At 38.8% G+C, this 19,125-nt stretch overlaps 1 protein-coding gene across 3 annotated transcripts in view; it reads right to left on the bottom strand.

Moving 5' to 3' along the window:
• Nucleotides 1-201: 201 nt before the first annotated feature.
• Nucleotides 202-19,125, bottom strand: part of rufy3 (RUN and FYVE domain containing 3) — a 21,639-nt gene continuing 2,715 nt past the window's right edge. The window contains exons 1-18 of one of the 3 annotated variants that reach the window (XM_015404962.1): nucleotides 15,135-15,828; nucleotides 10,194-10,367; nucleotides 9,738-9,855; nucleotides 9,545-9,646; nucleotides 9,067-9,190; nucleotides 7,850-7,914; nucleotides 7,330-7,395; nucleotides 7,171-7,240; nucleotides 6,992-7,081; nucleotides 5,426-5,494; nucleotides 5,041-5,208; nucleotides 4,560-4,657; nucleotides 3,464-3,583; nucleotides 2,049-2,172; nucleotides 1,879-1,964; nucleotides 1,761-1,788; nucleotides 1,586-1,675; nucleotides 202-1,150 (exon numbers count right to left, since the gene is read on the bottom strand). In XM_015404962.1, coding sequence (XP_015260448.1) covers nucleotides 1,007-1,150; nucleotides 1,586-1,675; nucleotides 1,761-1,788; nucleotides 1,879-1,964; nucleotides 2,049-2,172; nucleotides 3,464-3,583; nucleotides 4,560-4,657; nucleotides 5,041-5,208; nucleotides 5,426-5,494; nucleotides 6,992-7,081; nucleotides 7,171-7,240; nucleotides 7,330-7,395; nucleotides 7,850-7,914; nucleotides 9,067-9,190; nucleotides 9,545-9,646; nucleotides 9,738-9,855; nucleotides 10,194-10,367; nucleotides 15,135-15,312 — 1,914 coding nt within the window. In that variant the 5' untranslated portion in view covers nucleotides 15,313-15,828 and the 3' untranslated portion in view covers nucleotides 202-1,006. The other 2 variants (XM_015404961.1, XM_015404963.1) reach the window with 2 other exon arrangements.

Raw genomic sequence — 19,125 nt, 5'->3', positions numbered from 1 at the left:
AAACTGAATTTTCTACCCAGCATTGTCAGACATTAAACCTAAACACTATGCACATAGGTCCATTTTAATAATCCATGTTTTCCCAATTTGGGTCCCATATTTAAATATCAATTAGGGCTATTTATCACAGTTTATTAACTTGTTTAGTTAAGTTTTTGGACAAGAGCATCTCAGGTGGATTGACTAATTAAAAAAGACTAATTAAAAAAGAAGAAAAGAAAAGTTGGTTTGGTGATTTAGCTTACAAGGAAGTTAATTTGAAATCAACCAGCAGCTATAGCAGATTAGCTTTATGCTAAGCTACAGTCAGGGGTTAACCCTAAAAATATCAAACATTTCAAAGCTTTAGGAAATGATTTAATACTGACAAATACTATAGGAACACCTTTATATAGCTGATATCATTTCTATGAATAAAGTTATAGTATTTTCCTTAGAATTATAGTTTTCACTACTGAAATCTGCGGTAAATGTACTTTTCTATCAGCAAAATACAGACAGGATAAATATTTCAGGTTTTAAGAGATTGTTTTGGGTCAAATGTGTTTGAACTCAAAGGAACCAGCAGTCTTTTCAACATTATACAGATACCAAGCAGAGCGAAAACTCAGAAAACAAGCTTAAATTTCCAGTTTTTCCATTTTAGTCATTAAACAGTTAAATAGGTGTTGAAATAGGCTGCAGTAACCCAGTTTAATATAAAGTAGAAAGTAATTAAATTAATGAGATTTAAATGTTGACTTTATTTCAAGTCCAGCCTTTATCGGCTATGAAAGTGCCGAATGTTTAAGTTTAGCATAAAGCCACCAAAAGAGGATATGGCATCAGTTCTGTTTAACGGTGATAAAAACCTGCATATGTGAGGCTCTCGCTAACAGATATTTGAACGTCTTAAAAAAAATCCCCCAAGGAGCTTAAAGGATCCTTCATGACGTTTCTGGCCATGAAGTGAAAAAGTGCTTCCTGCAGTGCCGGTTTGAATGCCTCCCGATGAATGCGCGGCTGCTCATGTTGGGGTGGATGCGTACTGCTGCAGTAACCGCGGGTAGCAGGAGGCGCAGACCTTCTCTGGGAGGATGGAGGAAGGCAGCGGCAGCTCGTGGCAGACGCAGCTCTCACAGAACACATTCAAGCAGTTCCTGCATTGTGTCTAAGAGAGAAAGCAGGAAAAGAATTTAGAAAAGAATAAAGAAATTCTTGCAGATCTTGATGATTTCTTCTCATTTCCAGTCACTGCAAAAATGATCTTAAAATTACCAAAAACATTTTTTTTTACAGTGTATTTATCCATAATTTGAGTAGGTAAATAAGGTGATCTACCAATGGAATAAGCAAGTTTAGCCTTAACATAAGATACAGTAATTAGATATTGTACGGTTGAAATTAGACCATTTCTTTCTTTCATATTTTAAATGTAAATCATCTTATTCCATTGGCAAAATGCCTGACTTACCTGCTCAATTTAAGAAAAAAAAGCATTTAATTTAAGAAAAAATTACTTAGATTATTATTTTTGCAGCGACTACTTTTATTTTTTTTTTATACATTCTTCTGTTTAATTCTGATCATTCACTACAGTTTGTACCTTTGTCCTCAGGAGGGAGTCATCCTCTTTACACAGGGTACAGACGTACGGCTCAGTGTTGGGCTGAGTGTTCTCTGGACGTGTCACTTCCTGCATTTAAATCAGAAATGTTTTCTTTGAAGATATCCTGTTAGAAAAAATAACTACGCCTCTGGAGATTTTATAACAACCTCACCTGCTCGTCTTCTGTATGTGACAATGACCTTAAAAAAAAAAAAAAAGAGACAAGATAAAAAAGGTTATTTAATATTCTTTAATATATAAAAAAATAAAGTTTGTAAACATGGACTCACAAACTGGAGCCCAGGCTGGTTTTCTCCTCCTGTTCACTCTGTGATTGCTCCGTCTCCCTTTTGGTCGGTATAGATTCTGAAAGAATCTGTTTGGGGGAAAAACACAGCGTCTAAAAACAAAGCTGGGATCTCAGACACCGCCTGCTTAGGGTCTTTATTCTTTCACCCACCTTTGAAGGACTCTCTGGATGTTTGGTCTTCCTTGGAGCAGAAGCAGAAGCTCTGGCAGCAGCGCTGAGATGAAGTTCCCGATTTAGCTCTCGTTCTCTCCTCAGCTCCATCTCAAGAGAAGATCTAAAACAGAAAAACACGACCTAGCTTAAAGCAAAAAGATTTGTTTCACATTTACTTTTGATAATAATGTAGAATTTCAAGACGATTTGAGTCCATCTATAAATTTAGTTTCATTGATTGAAGGAAGCAGCTCAGCTCAGTTTAAACCTTAAAGCCGGGGTGTACACTGCGATTTTTTCAGTCGTTACACGCAGCTACTGCTCACACTGTATGACTAAACCGCAGGATTTAGTCGTACAGTATGAGCTCACAGCTCACGATTTATGTGCAGCACAACGTTCTAATGCGATCTACCAGCTCACACTGCACAACTAAAAACCAAGTCGGACTCAGCTCCGCAGTGAGTTGGAGCTGCTCTGAATCGTCTATCCGGAAGTCAAACAAATAGAAGGGGGATATTAAGCTCACTATAGTGGCAATTTGTGCAATTTAGTGCTAAAAGCTCTAAAAAGAAAAGGCGACAACACATTTGGAAAAAAGACATGGCTGAGCAAACGTGGCTACTACGGTCTGTCAATTTTACAGACAGAACTGCATTTCACTCATTGCATCCCTGCCACGCTGCTGTGTTTACAGAAGAATTATAAACCTTGTTTGCGCCCTGAGCAATTCACCCACGACGGTCCTGAGCTCAAGATTCCTGATCGGCTGGTGGTTGTAAGAGGCTGATCGCCCTCGTATCCCTCTGTACACTACACGACTCCCAATCAGGCTGAAAGTGGATCGAAAGATTCTCACATGACTGAAAAATCGCCCCGAAAATCACACAGTGTACACCCAGCTGTAGTTGAGACTTAAGTTTTGCCTGGTTCTGCTGGAGATTTATTCCTGTTTAAAGTGAGTTTTTCCTCTCCACTGTCGCTACAAGCATCCCTATTGTGAAGGACTGCATTGGAGTCGTTGAGTCGACGCAATGAACTGTAAAGTTTCTTGAGATGATGTGTTGTGAATTAGCACTATATAAATAAACTGAAGTTTTCTTGTTAAACAATTCTCCTGATGTGGATGTGCATGTTTAGACCAGTACACTGTAAGAAGCTTAACCCATATTAACAAATATCATTCTAATTAGGGACTCAATAATTCTTTTTAACATTTTATTTTCCTCTCGACAGAAAGGGAATTATTACAAAGGGTTAGAATACATTTTAAAAACAAAAGTTGGATTCACATGTCTTGACTTTTTTAGTTTTTTCTCTCATAAATCAATACTAGGCTGAGTCCGAGATTTTAATGAGCTCCTCCATAGATATTTGCAGGACAGAAACAACTGCAACACTTTGATACTTACCTTTGTTTCAGCAGCTGCTCCAACTCCACCTGCAGACTCTCAATTTTGTCTCCAAAGTCCTGCTTGAAGAGCCGGTTGGCTTCTAGAGCCAGATCCCGCTCCCTCTCGGTCTGTTTGCATCTGAATGTGGGGTGATCGGGTTAAAACAAACTCACGGCGAAACAAAAAAAAAATGAGGAGGAGATGCAAACTAAAGCTAAAAATGACAAGAGACTGACATGAAATAGAGAAATAAAAGTCTGAAAAATAAAGGAGGATGAAGCAGGCTGTGTTTTGTTCACCGTTTTATTTCCCCTAATGATTACTACAGTTTACAGCAATGTTATGTTCACACACAGTTCAAAATTAATTCATGTTGCCCTTTCTCCTAATGTCGTCTTGCTCCTGCGCTGAACTTTGACCCTTGCATGCAGCTCATGGAATCACAGCAAACCTGTTGGATAACAAAACTTAACCTCATTCTCCCTCAGGTTCTTAAAAACGACTCCAGAAAAGCCTCTGAGGCAGCAGAACTCTTTGGATAAAATTACAACAAGTCTGCTACCTCCCAAATATCCGATCCTTCCGACCTTTTAGAGCTTATGTCTTTTACTGGATTTAGGTTATGGATCGAACGGGGATTAACGTGGAGCTTTGATGAAGTCGGACGCTGCGAACGCGTCTGCTGGAGAACTCGACTGTGACGGGAGCTAAGAGGGTCGGTTCAGTCCACAATGAAAGCTGGAGAACCACTGCAGGAAAGATGGGGGGGGTTTAAATCGTCAACAACAAACAAACGTCGTACAGAAAAAGGTAACATCCTAGTTTGGTTATGTCTATATTAGGCAGGGCTGCATGTTTGCACGCATGTTTCAGGGAGAGTTGAGCTACTGCTGCTGCTGCAGGATCTTTCCTGCTGTGGCGCTCAGGGATCTGGCCTGCTTCACCAAACCTTTATCGCTGAGCGAGGAAATAAAAGCAGCAAGAAATGGGTTTAAAAAAAAAGAAAAAGTAAAATCAACACGATGGAGATGGAGAGAGAAAGAAGCGAGAGGCTTGAGTAGGTAAATGACTGAGGAGAAACACATCCTGCTGTAAATGTCCAAAGTCTCCTCACCTGTTCTCCAGCTGCTTTATGGTTCCAGACATCTGGTTGATTTTCTCCTCCAGCCGAGTGATGGCTTCACTCTTCTGTTTTGAGCTGGCGTCTGCACTCTGAGGAAGAACCCACAGTCAGATCAGCTCCTTCTCTGATAACTCTGTCATTTTAGGACTGATTTTCTAAAGGCAAAGATTTTCATTTGGCTCGAACTAAACAATCTAGCATGACTACCATGACTTCTTCTGTTTTTTAAACCTCTAACAGCTCAAATAAAAACTGCTATCTTATATTTCCTATCCACCAACAGGTGCCTTAATGAGAAAGAAATATTTTTCACTTTAGCAGTGGTCACGAAATTATGCTTTTGTATGTGAAAATAAACAATAATGGACATTATTGAAACATAGATTGGACTTCTATTGATCAGATAAAGATAAAATGATGTTCAGATTTGAGCTGCAGGTTTTTATAATATTTGGCCGGTTGGCAGCACAACCTGTGACTTGTGGCTGAGCTGTTGGTTAATGGCACGAAGGTCTTCCAGCTGCTGTCGGAGCTCCACCAGAGCGTCCTGCTTCTCACAGATGTCCTTCTCCAGCATCTTCATGGACAGCTCCATCTCCTGCTTCATCCCGATCTGCACCTCCAGCTCTCGCTCCACGTCCTGCATAAGGATCCGCTTTGACTTAACTTGCACAGACCTTTACCAATTTATGAGCTTTTAAATAAAATTTTTAGCATTCTAGTGCCAACAGAAAGAACAAGTTGAAAAAAAACATAAAATAAATTATATACACACACACATATATATATATATATATATATATATATATATATATATATAAAAATATAAAATTTCTGGGGGAGAAAAAGAAACACACCAGTCGAAGCTGAGTTTCCTCTTTGAGCTGCTTCCGGGTTTCACCAAGCACTCCGTCCGCTGTTGATAACTATTTCAGAATAAAAATAAAAATAAATTCAGATAAAAAAAGGCCTTTTTATTACTTGGAAATGTTGCAAAACGATCCTATACAAGCTTTTAAAGACAAAACAAGTTTTAATGGAATAAATAATAATCTTCAGAGGCATCAGGCAGCCAGGGTTTCTTTAAAGGTCTTATTTCATTAAAAAACAAAGACTTCACTTGGTGGTGCTACAAAGTTAGTGATAACTCTATAAATCCAGGTTTTCTGGTTTTGTACACGTGAATTCATAAATCTGGAATTTGAGAAGCAAACGGTGCGAAAAAAACAAAAGGAGAGTTGGTTACTGGAGGCGGAGTCCTGCACAGGTCTGATTTTTATAAAAACTGTATCCACCTGCACCCGTAGAGTTCAGAACCGAGACCCGGCCCCTTACTCACAATTATCCCCAATTAAAACCTGGACAGGACCTTACAGACCTGTAAATAAAGTGCAACCCAACCCGTAATCACAAAGTGTACAGACAGCCGTTAATAATAACAAGGCAGAAAAGATCATTGCCTCATGCTCACATCTAGTGCGCGCTGTGCTCACAGATAAACAGCTGTAAATTGGCCGAAGTAAGAAGGATTGCCTCGTTGCTGTATCTGGACATTTCTGAATCCATTTTTTTTTATGTAGAGTTAATAAATAAGAAAACATAAATATGTTTCATTCATATTTTTCTAGCCATAGTTTACGTTTTATACAGGACTCTGACTATAGGAGCAAGTTCATGAGGATCAGAGCTGCTTCATTAAAGCCGAAAAAACACCTTAAAGAGTCTTTATCTAGTTGTAATATTGCACCTTAGTTACTTGTTAATTACTATTACGAAAAGTATGAGCCTTCATTGAACAAATAGAAAGATAAAATCAAATGTTCTTTGCAGTTTTTGATATAAAAGCTAAAATGATTCAGTCTGCAGGATGAGCCGCTTTAAATGTCTGACTTTCTTTTTTTTTTTTGTACACTAAAAAATTTCCCATTAAAAGTGGAGCAACTGGCCCCAAAAGGTCAACCAGGTCATAGATATCAACATCCAGAAACAATAGAGGGCAAAAAGTCTATAAATGAGAGGGAAAACAATTTACTGTCCACTCTATAAAAATCTAACAATGATAGGACAGCGTCAAAAAGTAAGTTTTAGTTAAAGGGAATCAGGCTGACTAACGAAACAGACTAATTTCTCTAAACTTTATCATGTAAATCGACCATTAAGTGTAGCCAAAAAAATTTTAACATAATATATATATATGTGTAAATATATCTCATCAGGGTTACAGCATGGCTGCTTGGCTCTCATCTGATCTTTAATTAACTGAACCTGATTCAAAGGAAGTGCTGGTCTGATGTCCTTAGACTAAAGACAAAGCATAAGTTTGTTGTTTAAATGGTTTCATGAAAGAGTTTTAAACGTTTGTGTAAAATCCAACCCAGTGCTCCTGGGGAATCACCAGATTTATGAGACAAAGCTTTGTTCACCTTCCTGGACTCCAGCTGATATGAGCTCTCTTCTTTAACCCTCTCCACATCCTCTTGTAAAGTGATGATCCTGTTGTTTGCCACTGCGAGCTGTGAAAATAAATAAAAGGGACATCTCTGTAGAAAAAAAAAGAGCATCTGTTTTTTTTTTTTTTTTTTACTGAGGAACCAGAACTCACCTCCTCTGTCAGCTTCGTGTTGGATTTTTCAAGGGCATCCACTTTGGCCTGGAGGTTATTTACTGACGCGCTGCAGACAAACAAACAAAAACAGAGAAATTTATGAGTCACAGAGCTTGATTAGGAGCAGAGGGAGAGAAAGAGATCATCCAGACTAACCTCAAGTGTCTGTTTAGTTCCTCCACATAATTCTTCTGATCGAGGATTGCAGTGATCTGACCGTCACTGGGAGAAAGCAGAATAAAGGAGTTAATATTAAACACAACAAATAATCCAGAGAAACTTTTTAACTGATGTAAAGATGCAAAACTATTCAGATGTGGCTGGATCATAATTAGCATAAAAAATTCTGCACTATCCCTTTAAGACAGCAAGAACAGGTTAAATACTTGGTTAATTTTTTAATAGTTTTTAAAACTTAAATTGAAGATTAAAAGATTATTTATAAAGAAGATTTTTAAAGAAGGTAGATTATTGATCAAAGTGTCGTACACATATCAATAAAACAAACACACAAAATGAAACGCTTGCAACCGTTTCCTGTGTTTTAAAATGCATTGGAATCCAAATTTGTATCATCAATCCACCAGAAAATGACAATATAACATCAACAGAGATAGAATCGAGTATTTTTTTAAAGGTTATTGCACAAGGAGAGCCATTAGACTGATTCACTCACCCCTCTGCACTCTTGCTGCTGTGTCCTCCATCTTTTAGGTACATTGAAAAGTCTATGACGCCGACCTGCACATGTGAAGCCAAAGGTACGGTTTAGATCCAGAAGTGGAAAAAATAACAGTCAACTAATCCTTACAAGTATCGCGTCTCTTTGAAGACGGGTCGTTATGTTGGTAGCTAAATATTCACCTAAACATTATTGGTTCCTATGAAAAGTAACAACTTTTACAGATTTTAAATGTTACATTTTAACTCGTCTTTAAAAGAATCTAATTAGACCGTCTAACCCCTGGTTTTCATGTTAGCCTCAGTCTAAAGTGACTTAATTTCGAAATAATAATAAAAAGAATCATTAAAAATGCTTTTTCTGGAGCTATTATTATATTATTATTATAAGTGTGTTTTAAATTTTTTTTTTTTATAACCATTTATCCCCCCAAAAACACCAAATCAGTTTGTTTCTCTCTGTGGTGAACATAGCCATGAATAAAGGAAGGAAATATAATACAGTATATAATCTCATTTAACCCCATTCCACAAACACTGTTAGTGCAACAGACATATATATTATACAAATATAAATATTAATAAAATAATAAATAAAAAAAAATATGGCAACATAGTTTGAGTTTAGGCCAGCAGAGTTTAAAAGCCAGTTGGCCGAGGGAATAAAGGTTTTTATATTTCAATGTAGAGATTATGGAAAGTATTCCTGACCCCTTAAAAAGAGGAATTAAACCAGCCTTGAAATGCATTTCAACAGAAACCAAAGGCTGACATCAATGTGCAGTGGTAGCACTAACAGCATCAAACTAACAACAGAAAACCAAACCTACAGGGAGAAAAAAGGATATGTGAAAGTTAATGAGAATTTAAGCAGCCAGCAGTGACCCAACATAGCAGGATGTTTGTGCTTGTAGAGGTTTCACTTCACTTTAGTAATAAACTTCTTTAGAAGGTTTAAATCTCTTTCAGTCGTCTTACGTCAATTAGGCGTCAGATTTGAAAAGTTACACCAGATGATGAGATCATCAGCAGCTGTAGGGTCTAAACTACAGTTAGGATGATGAGTATAAAACTTTTCTGTTTTAGAAGCTCCATAAAAAAAACAAAAAAAACAAAAATCTCCTTCACTCAGAAATGGAAAAAAAAAATGTAGGTAAATCTTTCTTGCGTTTAAGCAGCCATAAGGTAAAGTGGAAGTGAGAGCAAATCGACCTGCGAGTCTAAGTCCTCCCCCTTCATGCATAGATTGGCGTCGATGACGTTCAGCCCAACAAGCAGCCCTGCGATGACGGCGCCCTCCTCCTCCATCATCAGAGCATTCGGCTCGTAAAACTCACTGCAGGAGAGAAAAAGCACTTTCATATCATAAAGGGTTTTACATTCGTGTTTTAGGCCAGTAGGAAAAAATACTCAAACAGCATCTAGAAAAAAACTTGCGTGTGCTCTAAATTAAGCAGATGAGGACATAATAAGGAACATGTAGGCAAAAGATACAAGTATTGTTAAAAAAATAAATAAAAATTCCTCAGCAGGGCTTATAAGGAGAAAAACAAAAAGTTTTTCAAAAAGCCTGAAGAACAAATTATCAAGAACACTTAAACAATTCGAAGAAATTCTGGCTCTTCTGGCTGAATAAACAATAATTAAATCCCTGTAACCGTATCCCCTGGTGGGCTCAGTACAAACATACCCGAGCAGGTCCTTCCTGTTAATGATGGTCTTCATGTAGTCTGAGAGCTTCTTCTGCATCAAAGCCAGACGTAACCAGGCTCGTCCTCTTCCTAAAGGAGTTCTGGTGTCAAACACACAGATAGGAGTGGATTTCAAGCCTACATTTAACAGCAAATACCAGCGTCCTAATGGAACCATCTCTGAGGACCCACCTTAACCCGGGCAGGTCTTTGACACTGGCAGTAATCTCTCCAGCCTCAGGAGTCAGCTTCTCCACCAGCTCCAACGGCCCCCAGAACGACTTGTTCTGTCCCAAGAAGGTCTTCTTACCTGATTATTAAAGGGAATAGCTATGATCACTTAGAAAATGACTGCAGTTCCTTTATGCAATCTATACCCTCCTTTTTTTATTATTATTGAAGGGAACCAAACTAGCTTCAGTGAACAAGGCTGTAATCCTTTTTTTTTTTAAACCTCTTTATTTCAGGCAGTCACTACAGGTCAATAAAAGGCGACACGACTAGAATATTCTGATTAAACATTTACCAAAGCTACCTCAGGCATTCCTCTAAATGTTAAGTTCTATGAGGTTAATTCCAAAAACATTACCAAATCATAAAGACAGGGGGAAAGGGTCACTTATACATTATTATAATGATAATACATACTTTTTAGTCCATGTTTAAGACAGTGCTCCATGACAACAAAGAACTGCTGGAGGGGTGCGTAGTCCGAGTCAAGCGTGCGTCCAAGATTCAGCGCCGACTCGATCAGGCCCTTGATGCTAAGTTTGGCCATGTTCATCAAGTTAAGCCTTTCAATGGCAATCGGGTCTTTGGGATCTGAAAAGGAGAAAGACTAAACATTAACAATTACTGTTTGGTAGGGCTGGAAGGGTAACTGCATTTGCAGCATTGATATTTTAAAAATGGGAGTTACCATGTTAGGCAACATCTAAGTAGAGCAAGACTTGTTTCTTACTCCTGCATGTCAGGTGACAGTAACACCCTTAAAGTGGGTTTGCTGCCATACAGAGGGGTGGAGAATTGCAGCTAGCACACATTTCTAAGTATGCCGGTCAGAAGTTAGCACTGGTTAACACAAGAATGAAGTCTTGTGACAATGGTCTCTGGACAATACAGCATTCAAGGCCACAAAAACCATGAAACCCTGCAGCCACAGGGGGGCGCTTCATTGTTTCTGGTAATTATTTGGTTTTGAAAGGGGGAGTGTGTGCTGTCTCTAGTGTGATTACCCTAAAAGTTGGGAATTTTACCCTTAAATTACCACCATTAAAACTGTTCAATACATGGAACTGTTTCTCTAGATACACTCTGCAATTAGTGTACAACAAGGACTGATGTTAAACTCAAAAAAATATGATCCTGAATAAAGATATAAAAACAAAAATACATTTGGTAAATTTCTTATTTTATTAGGACCTTGTCCACAAACATACATTTATATCGAATATTTGTTGCTTTTGGTTAGTGCAGAGGAAAAGCAAACGAAAATGACATTTGGAATTCTGGTTAAAAAAATAAATAAAAATAATCAAAATTGTTGTGATGAATTTAATAGCCCTATTGTTTAGTAATGCCAAAGGATTCAGCATTTGTAATGGCTCCAACTACATGCTTAGATCATCACACGAATCACATTTCCTAAAGTGCCAGAAAACAAGCTTTCCAACCACTTAAAGCCCAAAAAACATTGTGACTAAGAAATATACGGCCTTAATTTTTACTTCCTTGATAAATCTTCATCAGGTTCCTCATCGATGAAAAGAATGCAGTTCATCAATTTTTTGTACAAACATTCCATTCTTAAGATGTCAGACGAATCAACCTACCTCTGATCAAAACCCTTTTTATTTTTCCTCAGATACACGTCAACATCTCAGTGCAGTAATAGCTCTTCCAATGGAAAACAGGAATAATAGAAAATTGGTTGAAATTAAGAGCTATGACTATCAAACGTAACATTCAGGATATTTAACCAACTACAGCAGGTTTTATAGGTGACTGTGATACAGTTTAGGAAAACTGTTTTTATAGTCTAGCTAGATTTTTTTATTGTGTATCTTAGAACAGAAATATAAAGAAACATCAATGCCTCATTTCTTTATAGAAAACATCTATAAACTGAACATATCTGAGAATATGGTGGCTGGAAAACCAGAAACAAAGACAGGGCTATGTTTGAATACCTACTTTTTATTTTATGGTCTTTTACACTGTTTTCAGGGATTATTAATTAAATCTACTTGTTCCTCTTCTTCATACACTGATGCCTTAAACAACTTTCCTATGGGAGAAAAGAGACCGAAAGCTGTTTTGCTTAAATCTCATATTCATAACCGGAAATTTAAACTATATATATATATATATATATATATATATATATATATATAAATAAAGAAATCATTAACAAATCCATCCATCGATTTTCTGTCACGCTTATCTGAATCAGGGTTGCGAGGGGTGCTGGTCCCTATATCCAGCTGCCTATGGGCGAGAGGCGGGGTACACCCTGGACAGGTCGCCAGTCCATCGCAGGGGAACACAGAGACAAACAGGACAAACAACCATTCACACACACTCACACCTAAGTAGAATTTAGAGAAGCCAATTAACCTAAAAGTCATGTTTTTGGACTTTAGGAGGAAGCAGGAGTACCCGGAGAGAACCCACGCATGCACAGGGAGAACATGCTGCAAACTCAGAAAGAGGAATCAAAACTGGATCTTCTCGCTGCCTGGCAGCAGTGCTACCCACTGTTCCACTTAGCAGAGTGTTTTACAGATAGCATGAAGTGTGAATTGATTATTACATTAAAATATGTTAGCAAAAATTACAGAAAAATATGTTAGCAAAAAGAAATACAGACATTTAACAGTTTCCAGTCTGAAAAGGATGCATGGATCAAAAAGCAAGTTGTCTCATGCGCAGCAGCTAGAAGCTGAGTCTCCTTAGAGCTACAGCTGCAAGATGTTTAACAGCTTCATATAAAAAAAAAGTTTTACACTCCAATCCAAGAGCCAAAGTCCTGCAGCTTCTATTCTGTGTCCCATTTTCCTTTAGGATTCAGAACTGGAAAGTTGGAGCGACATAAACTCTGAGGTGATGGTGTTCCCCACCTGTGCCATTTTATGATGCACAGGGATGGCATGGATCCACCAGGTCGTGTTATTCAAAACCAAGAACATTTCTGCACATATATATCCAAAAGTAATGCTCTAATCAGCCCCTGAGCCATAATCATCATGAGCCATGAAATCTTGGGCGATCCCTGGAAATGAGTTTCTTCCTGATTCCCATTTGGGAGGTCTTCCAGCAGGGCCAGTACATCCATCACCCACCTTTACACTTTACTTTTACCTCATACAAGTATCTCAACATTTAAAGCATTTAGAGGAAGGAGTTAGCAGGAATGGGATGATGAGGAAACGTATTTATAGGACATGTCTGCATGTGTAGATTTAGCTCTCTAACACAAGCCTGCATGTATATCTTTCTCACAGTTTTCTTTCCTTCTAGTGTCTGAAGTCTGAAATTCTGACCTCTGAGTGCTTTGCAGGCAGCAATAGATGCATCCTTGCTTCAGCATTACTGATTAGCCCCATTAGCAGAGCTCTGTGGTGGAAATCCACCAAATTCTTATTTCTAACGTTGATTATTTTGACATCAGTCAAACCGATCTGGGCTGACGATTTTCTGGGACACATTTTGAAGCAGTTAATTTTCTTCTTCCATTTATATGATACAGTAATAAATGTAACACAAACTGCAATAAAAAAACAAAAACAAAAAAAAACAAAAAAAACAATGTCCAATAAGTCAAAGTAGCAGCAATCTATGAGGTCTGTTTAATGTCAGGGCGTGGATGTTGACTGCACGTATAAATCAGGAAATGCATGCACGTATGCATCGGCTGCGTATGCGACCGATGCAAGAAAAATAACACTAATATTAGCACTAAAATATTGGCCACATTATGGATCAGTCTACCTCTGGTCTGTGGAGCTGGACAGAATCAGCCACCTAATCAGGGGTGCAGAGCGAAAGAGAGATCTTAGAGTTGCAGAACACCAACTATATAACCACAGAAGATTTCAGCTGTACAGATAAGTCTCAAATGATCACTTTTTTTTAGCATGGCGCTCACAAAACCAGAACTTGTACAAAAAGTCTCATGTGTTTGCTAGCAATGAAGATTTTATGCCTTAAAATCATCAGATCTGATACTAGAAGTCCCTTTAATTCTGTACGCTCAAATAAATTGTAAAGTGCAACCTGCTTAAATCTGTGTCAATTTGTAATAATCATGATTTAGTTACCAAGATCGAATCTTTTAGCTCAAACTATAATGTTAATGTGAACAGCTGCTCACAAAGCCACCTTCTAAACAGTCCCCATTAAGATCAAAGCATGATTTATTGTTATTGATACGTTTGCCCTCGATTGGCTTCTGAACAGGACAGGTAGGTTAAAAAAACGGCTAAATCAGGTGTTTATCAGCATCAGAAGCATTTAGGTCTGATATATTTGACCACATTAACACACGTTAGTTTATATAAATTGCATTTTTAATTTGGGAAGGAAATAACTGGATCAAGTTTTCCTGTAAATATAGAACAATCTCCTTTAGGGGTTCACTGATTGATTGGCTTTGATTTGTTTAATTATGGAAGATCAGCAACCAGCCGATACTTGGATGCAAAACTGATATTATTGACCTCTGCAAAGGTTTAAAAGAGAAAAAAAAAGAATCAGCCATTGACAAAGATACATACTTTGATTTACCTTTGAAAAATTATAATTTGTGTCATGGGAACAGATTAAATGACTTTCATAATATTTCATATTGTGATTTTATAGCAACTGACGGTGTTAATTATAAATAAGTCAATAAAAATCGGAATTGGTCAAAATCGGAATCGGCATGTCAGGCTTTTTAAAGAAACCTGCAATCAGAGCTGTTCAACTTTCCTTAGATTTTAATTGGACCCAAAATGCCCTCCTCCATCAGGAGGTTGTTGAATGCATTATCACCTCAGAGAGAATAATCAGTCAATAAAAATCTGAATCAACACTGATCGAAACAAAAAAAAAAAAAAGCTATTGGTCTTTAGAGGCCTGATCTTGTAGACAAATGTTTTATGCAGCAGTTGAAGATTATGCTTTGTTTTGGAGTTTTGGACTAGATCAGATGACAGAGCCGCTTGGCCTTTGATAATTATGTTTATCATCAGGTGGGAGGTTTTTATATTTAATGTTTTTTTTCATCATATCTGCATTTAAAATCGTCTCTCTGGGTGTTAAAGCCTAGGGGCCTTTGAGCTGTGATGCCCAGGGGCCTTCAGAGGCGTAAATCCTGCTGTTTTCATTTGAGGGATAATGATGTTTAACATCTAAAGCTGCACTTCCTGGTTGCTAGTCCCTGGCTTATTTACAGGTGGCGTCATCTTGCTGTGTAATGCTCAGGAAGCCCATGATGACACAGCTCACACAGGAACTCTGAGAAGTGCTTGAAAGACGCAGCATCTCTTTGTGGAACACCACGCCCTGATGGAAATCATTACACAGCCCCCCCGTCCATCTCTTTACCTTCATGGGCCGGCTCAGGGTCCGGAGTGAGCGAGATGTCGTTGAGCTCCCGGAGGCAAAGCCACTCGCCGTCGACAGAAACGCGAAAGTTGCACAGATAGATTGTTTCCCGAGCGGCCTGGGTGATTTTGTCTGTAGTGGGAGTCGGGGTCTCACTCTGAGGCGTCAGATCAGACATGATGACTCAGCTTTCAAAAGGAAAAAGATCAACAGCAGAGATGGAAAACAGAAAGAAAAGAAAAAGACAAAACGTCGTAGCAGCCTTTGTTCCAGGTGCCAGAGATGGTGGAGGAAAACAACCGGGCGGCTCAGACAGAATGAAGGAAAAAATCACCAGAGAGGAGACAGAAAAAAACCCCAAACCCAGACAAGGATGGCTGGTTTAAGCAGGTGTCGGGGGAGTGCTGCTCCTCTTCCTCTTCACGTCTGCATCCTCTTCTCCTCCTCAACACAACTGACTGAATTAAGCTGCTGTCTTGAGAGGGGCCTCCCCTCTCCCCCTGCTCTTTAGCCTCTTGCTTTCCCTTTTGTGCAAAGCAGCAGTTTAAAATGCAACAGAGAACGTTGTTGTGAGAAAAAACACCATTAAAAATAAAAAAGATCCCAGCCCTCCTCCAGTCAGCCCAGCACCAGTTGGCTCTGATTGGGCTGCCTGTGCACCGCAGTGAATCCACTAGGTGGGTGTCGACCAAGATGGCTGACAGCAGTGCAGGGCACGGCGACACACTCGTCACGTGAGCAGATGGTGCATGCGTACAGAAAGAGAGGAGGTGTTGGCGGAGAAGGATGAGAGGAGGAGGGGGGTCCTCTGGTGTAACAAAGCAATGCTAATGATTCAGCCGGCCATTAGCAGCATCCCTCTGAGCTGAAACAGACGCTTCTTATCTGACAACTCAATTACACAACCGGCTGCAGCAGGAGGCAGCGCGGTTAATGAGGGCAAAGGTCACGGAGCGGAGATGCAGGTTCAATTAATGGATTATTACCGGAAGGACACATTTAAGAAGAGCTCAACCTAGACTAGAAGCAACTGTCAGCTTTAAAAAAAAATGACAGTATAGCATCCAGGAAGTATTCCCAGCGCTGCCCTAATTTAGATTAGTTACAGCCTTATTCCAAATGTTATTAAATTATTTATGTCCAAAACAACCTGCTAGGATATTATAGAAAACGTGTTTTTGCAAATTTCTGACAATCAGAAAAATAAGAAATTGCATTTATGGAAGTATGGATACTTAGGCTACATTCACATTGCAGGCCTTGATGCTCAATTCCGATTTTTTTGTGAAATCCGATTTTTTTACGTTGCCGTTCACATTGCCAAATATATGTAACTTGTCTGTTATCTCCTGCGTGAACTGCAGTCATGCAACGCAAGTGTCCCACATCCGCAGTAGAGGATGTGGGACATCGTGTTTACGTGCTCTGTATTTACGGAAGTAAACATGGATGGTAGTGAGGGAGAGCATCTAGAGATCTTTCCCAACCATAAAAACACAAATCTTTTCAGGGTGGTTAAACATAAATACTACTCTCCGCATCATCAACCATGGTGGTTGTTTTTCTTGCCGCTTCTTCATAGCAAGAACCAGAATAGCTACCTCTGTCAGGTATTAATGCCGTTCAGGTCAGATGAATGCGACCTGGCTGTTCACACACAGGTCGCATTTGAAAAGATCAGATTCGTATCGTATTCAGGACCACATAGCCAAGTTGTCAGGAAAAAATCGGATCTGTGTTGTTCAGACTGCCATGAAAAAAATCAGATACAGGTCGCATATGAACAAAAAATAAAATCAGATTTGGGTCACATCAGGCTGCAGTGTGAACGTAGCATTAGTTGACCATAGACGCAATTTTTTTTTTTTGGGGGTGGGGGGAGACATGTCCCCTGCCCTTTTTTAAACATGCGTTTTGGTCCCCATGTGCGTTTTGCCATCCAAAAACAATGTTACATTACAGTACACAGACATTCATCAAGCACTAAGACCAAGCGGAAAACCGCAGCACAAGCTAAAGCCCGCTTCTTTAAGTTTAGACCCGCCCACAAGCTCCTGATTGGCCCATCATCTTTTCTTGTGCGATTGCCTGTCAAACACGCTGAAGTTAGTCATAACTTCTGAAATAGTTGTTCCACGTTTAGCAGCAGCTAAAGCCTCCAGTCTTTGTGAATCTGAGCTGATAGCTCACCATCTTCAGCCACTTTGATCCATTCTTCTTTGCAGAATCTCTATCTGGTTGGATGGGAGACGTCTGTGTACTTTCAATGGGATTCAAGTCTGCCCGCTGCTTAGGCAAAACCTCCTCTTGGACCTGCTCCTGTCGGATCTCGGCTGTGTGCTTTGGTTCGCTGCCTTATTCTGAGGTCTGGAGCATCTTTTCATCCAGTACCACTCTGTACATTACAGCGTTCATTTCCCTCCACCCTGAGCTAATCTGAAAGTTCCTGCTGCCATTAAACATTCCCGCAGCATGATTCTGCCACCACCATGCTTTAAAATATCAGCCTGGTGGTAAGTGATGCCTGAGTGCCTTTAAAAATAACTCATAGCATTTAACACCAGAAGGGTCAATCTCTGTCTCATCAGACCAGAGAATTTGGTTTCTCATGTTCTTTTTATTAAGAAGGGGATTACATCTGATCCGGTTGGTGATTGGTGGTTTGCTGCAGAGACGGTTATCCTGCTGGAAAGTTCTCCTCCCTCTACAGAGGAACGCTGGTGCTCTAAGATTGACACAGCGGGAGCGGATGCTGTGTGAAAATGGAATCAAAGCACCGCAACTCAGTTCAGCTTCAAGGCAAAGGCTGTGAATATTTATGGAAATGTAATTAATTGCTTTTATACTTTAAAGAAATCCACAGCAATCTTTAAAAAAAAAAAAAAAAATCTTTACATGGTCATAATGGGGAGCTGTGTACAGAATTTTGAGGAAAAAACTATTTCAACCATAAGTGCTAGTTTTAACAAAACTAAATGTAGAAAAAGCACAAAACTTGGAATACTTTGCGGATGGACCATCAACTCAATGACACGAAATCAATCAGTTATTATTAGATGCCATTTAATAAACTCTTTCTTTATAAAAGCTTAATATAAAGAAGAAAATAAAATCACAATCCAAGTTGTATGTTTTAGTGCCACATTAAAAGCAAGAACTACTAAATATCATTCAGATATCTGCCTCCATTATTAAAATTATATAGAGCTTGGGGCTGCAACTAATGATTATTTTGCAAATTGATTAATCTCTGGATTATTTATCAGATTAATTGATTAATACTTGGATAGCAAAAGTTACTTAAAGAAACCTTTTACTAAATTAAACCAGGTGAAACTACAACTTTTACACTTGAGTTCTGGATAGAGCATGTGGACAGACAAAAACGTTTTTTATCTTAAATGCAAAAAGTTAACTTTTTTTTTTTACACAATTTTGGTGTAATCACTGCTTTAAGTGGGTCGCTCTGTCAGCTAAAGGTTTGTTTTAGAGTCTCTATATTCCAGTTAACAATGAATCGATGACTAAATTAGTTGATGATTATTTTAATAACTGATTAATCACGATTACTCCAATTGTTTCATCCCTAACAGAGTTGAATAACAAAATAAACATATTCTAATGATTTGGCAAGTTTAGGGTCTTTGTTTGAAGTTTAACTCTGTCTGAACAGTTAAAACTCTACAGATAAAATCCACTTCGATTGAGAATGAAAAAGCTCTGTAGTGAAAAACTTAAACCAAAACCCTGTAGACTATAGCGAAAACTGAAGATCAGCTCCTGCAAGTTATAGGCCATGATTCTCCACTGGAAAAAAGGCGGCATGTCCTGTTCAGATCGGAGGAGAGTTCCTACCTCAGTTTGAGGAATTAAGTTATTATCTTTGGGGTCCTGTTCACAGGCAATAAGAGAGTAGAGCAGGAGATCGACAGACAGATGCTGGCAAAAGGCGAAGCTGGTCTACGTTCATCCCCTCACCTTCCATCCATCC

Source organism: Cyprinodon variegatus, unplaced genomic scaffold, assembly GCF_000732505.1.
Source record: "Cyprinodon variegatus isolate N-32 unplaced genomic scaffold, C_variegatus-1.0 Scaffold1914, whole genome shotgun sequence".
Classification (NCBI taxonomy): Eukaryota; Metazoa; Chordata; class Actinopteri; order Cyprinodontiformes; family Cyprinodontidae; genus Cyprinodon; species Cyprinodon variegatus.
The sequence above is the reverse complement of the archived record's forward strand: the minus strand, read 5'-3'. Positions and strand labels throughout refer to the sequence as shown.